The following is a 3547-nucleotide window of genomic DNA, read 5'->3' as shown; positions in this document are numbered from 1 at the left end:
ACAGCAACCCGGCCATACTGCTAATGGGCTCAGCCAACGGTCGGGCCCGTTAGTCAAAACTGACTCGCAGCAACCCCTCGTGTGGCCCGCCTGGGTCTACTGCACGCGCTACTCCGATCGCCCGTCCTCCGGTGAGTACCCAGCCCTAGGCTTAGCGGTGAGCCCGGCAGACGCCGGTAGAACTCTCAGCCGCCGGGCTGGGGAGAGCGTGCGTGCCGGATCCCGAGGGTTCTCTTTTCTCATGCCTGCTCTCTCCGTTTCACCTTCGATTCCAGTCACTACCGAGTGTTATACCCAGTTTTGTGCTCCTGGGCTCTGCGACTACCGCCCGGGAGGTTATGGCTCAGGGTACAGGGAGTAGGATCCTTCAATTTTGAACTCCGAGCCCTTCTCGCCTTCTTTGTGTTTTACCTTTATTATTCTTAGTAAAGACTCAATCAGTCTTCGCTTTTTCTTCCAGGGAAAGGGGTTTTTAGAATCAGCGGGAAGGTGGGCCTAGCGATCTGGGTCTGAAATCCTGCGGAGGCCGAAACTGAGCAAGGCTTTGATTAGAGAAATTATCTTCGCTTTGTGTCCTTGCAGACATAAACACCGTATCGATATTTTTTGCAGAGAGATCATTTGCATAGAGATAGATGTAAGGAGACACAGGAAGAAAGAGAAACGTGTCTGATCGCTGTCCTTCTTCTGCAAGCCGGGTAGCCAAAAGGGCCTGACCCGCCTGGGTAGAATCCAGGGAAAGGCGGTTTCGGAAACAGTGGGTGCCGAGAGCCCCTGGCTCCCGATTCTCTGGAACTGACAGATAAACGGGGGAGAGGACAGAAGATACCTTAGGCTCAGGCCAGAGACCTGGGCCGAGGGCATAAGAGCCAGCCCCCACCTCAGCTTCTCCGTGGCCCGCCTGGCACATCCTCCCGGGCCCTGCCCCTTCCTTTTTTCACTCCTTCCTTCCGTACATCTGCCCGTTAGCAAATTTCTGCTAGCCATAGGCCCTTTTTTCTCAATTTTCCTTTGGCCCTTTCCCCACATACCTCTTGGAGCTTGGAGAACCCCAGGCCGAGAGGTACTCAGGGGCAGCCACGAGGCCCCTGGTGAGGAGGCTGGGGTCTGCCCGCCTCCGGGGACCGCAGCTCCCAGGAGGCTGATGGGCGCCTCGAGGAGGGCGGCAGGGGTTCTGGCCTACGATTGGGGTTCCGCGCCCCGGTCTGGCAGGAGGCCGGGCTGGCGTCGCGGTGCGGCGCTCCACTCCGACTGGTCTCTGACTTCCCACCGCTGCTCCGCTGCTGGCCGGGCGCGGATCGATGAGCGCTATCAGCCCCCGCCATCTCGAGCCCCGTTATTGACACATCGGGCTCCCTGAACCTCCGAAAAGCTGCTTTGATTGACTCGCCTGATGGATAGAGTGATTGAGCTGTCAGGCTGTGCGGCTCAGGCTGGCCAGGAGGCTACGATTTTATTACAAGTGTTCATGCCTCTGCAACGGCACCCATACACACAGTAACAACAACAACAGCTACAAAACAACTGCCACAACGCTCTAACAACCTAAGAGATGCCCATCTCACAATGGGGCCTTTCTGAGGTTGTACACATTTCTTGGGCCACTTCTGCTCAACCAGCTAATTACTAACCTAAACCAAGGCCTTCCTGGCCCCTCACCCCGCCTCCCAGTGCTTTCTTCATCGGGCTCAGGAGTGGGGCTTGTCTTTGTTCTTGGCTGCTTTCCTACTTACAAGCCTGGGGAGGCAGGGTGCTGGTTTCTAATCCTGCAGGGGCAGTTCAGGGAGAGGAACCTCAACCCAGTCTTGAGTTGCGGTGGTCGGCCAGGCCTGTACTCTTTTGTCACAGGACAGCTGGTGACCCCTGGAGCTGGTCTGCCCCAGAGGCCAGCTGCCTGGTTTACCCCTCTGTCACTAGGTTTCAAGATGCCGGTGCAGACCCTACTTTCCAGACAGTTTTAGAGGTTAACAGGCCAGACAGGGACTTCACTCAGCTCAGGAAGCTCCCATAACCATGACAGGGCCCAGCAAATAAATGCTAGAGATGACTTGCGTGTGGAGGCCTCTTTTTCCTCCTCTCTTCAGGGCTGGGCTTCATAGCCAGCCCTCTTCCCAGACTATTTTTGAGGGACCCTTCACTTTCCTAGGAAGGTTTCCTGTGGCCTCTTCCTATAACCATCTTAGGGCATAGCACAGATTTTTGTCCGGATTGTCCCACCCTTTCTGTCCCTCTGCCCCTGTTTTGCTTCTGGATGTGGGGAGGGGGAATGCAGTTTTCTTGCAGATCACCATAGGTGGGCAGAAAAGACAGCTCTGACTTGCTTTTGTTGTTCAGTTTTCAATCCTGAGATTGCAGCTTCTGTATCCGAAGGACTAGGGGGAGAGACCTGCCTGTGCCACTGGGTGTAGGATGGGGAGGGTCCTTTCTTTCTTACTGGTACCATCCAAGGGACAAAGCAGAGACCCCAGGGGCCTGGGCATGTGGATAAGGCATACAACTGGGGGAAGGCCTCTTCTCCCCTTTCCAGGAAGCAGGTGGACAGTGTCTTCCTGGGACTCCATAAGGGGCTTCGTTTTAGGCCAGAGGGAAAGAAGAGCAGGTAGAGAGAACAGATGCTGAATGTTTTGGAGCTAGGCAAGCCTCTCACATCGCCCTCCGTATCCCCTTGTTTTCTGGAGTCCGTAGCAACAAGCAGATGTGGTCTTATTGTAGGTGTGTGGGTGTAGATGCGCTTCTTAAGGAGGGGGAGAAAAATAGTTCGCAGGCTGGCAATTCCCGCAGGGCAGTCCTATCCCAGTCTTCATGACTCCACTGTTGAGCCTCTTTTTATGCCAAGTCTGTGAAGACAGCAGGCTCCTGACCTCCAACTCTGGGTTGGGCCTGATAGGGCTCCAAATATCTTTCCATCTTGGACTCTATGATTTAAACCTATCACGGCTTGGTCTGTTCTGAATTGAGGTGTGAGGTGCATACACAACTTGGGCAAGCCAGTTTTCCTCTGTGACCCTTCTGGCATCCCAGAGGATTCCCAGAGGGGAACCCAGCGACCCCAGTAGCCAGCAGATTGATCTAGGGGCTCGTGGGCGGGAGGAGCTGCACGGCCTCTGCTATCGCCCCAGAAGCCCGGGGCGAGATGCTCCAGCTCCGCTCCGCAATTCTCACGCAATTCTTCCTCTGCCCTCTCCCCCCTGCCCTCTGTCCCTTGTCCCCACCTCCGATGCTGCAGGTCCCCGCACCAGGAAGCTGAAGAAGAAGAAGAACGAGAAGGAGGACAAGCGGCCGAGAACGGCGTTCACGGCCGAGCAGCTGCAGAGACTCAAGGCGGAATTCCAGGCGAACCGCTACATCACTGAGCAGCGGCGGCAGACGCTGGCCCAGGAGCTCAGCCTCAACGAGTCCCAGATCAAGATCTGGTTCCAGAACAAGCGCGCCAAGATCAAGAAAGCCACGGGCATCAAGAACGGCCTGGCGCTGCACCTCATGGCGCAGGGACTATACAACCATTCAACCACCACGGTCCAGGACAAAGACGAGAGCGAGTAGCCGC

At 56.0% G+C, this 3547-nt stretch overlaps 1 protein-coding gene across 1 annotated transcript in view; it reads left to right on the top strand.

Moving 5' to 3' along the window:
- Positions 1-3543, top strand: part of EN1 (engrailed homeobox 1) — a 12210-nt gene extending 8667 nt beyond the window's left edge. Inside the window, exons 8-9 of the mRNA XM_010861264.1 lie at positions 5-131; positions 3227-3543. Of these exons, the coding sequence (XP_010859566.1) occupies positions 5-131; positions 3227-3543 (444 nt within the window). The remainder of the gene's footprint in view (positions 1-4; positions 132-3226) is intronic.
- Positions 3544-3547: the final 4 nt, after the last annotated feature.

The sequence above is a fragment of the Bison bison genome, unplaced genomic scaffold (assembly GCF_000754665.1).
Source record: "Bison bison bison isolate TAMUID 2011002044 unplaced genomic scaffold, Bison_UMD1.0 scf7180017864471, whole genome shotgun sequence".
Lineage (NCBI taxonomy): Eukaryota > Metazoa > Chordata > Mammalia > Artiodactyla > Bovidae > Bison > Bison bison.
The sequence above is the reverse complement of the archived record's forward strand: the minus strand, read 5'-3'. Positions and strand labels throughout refer to the sequence as shown.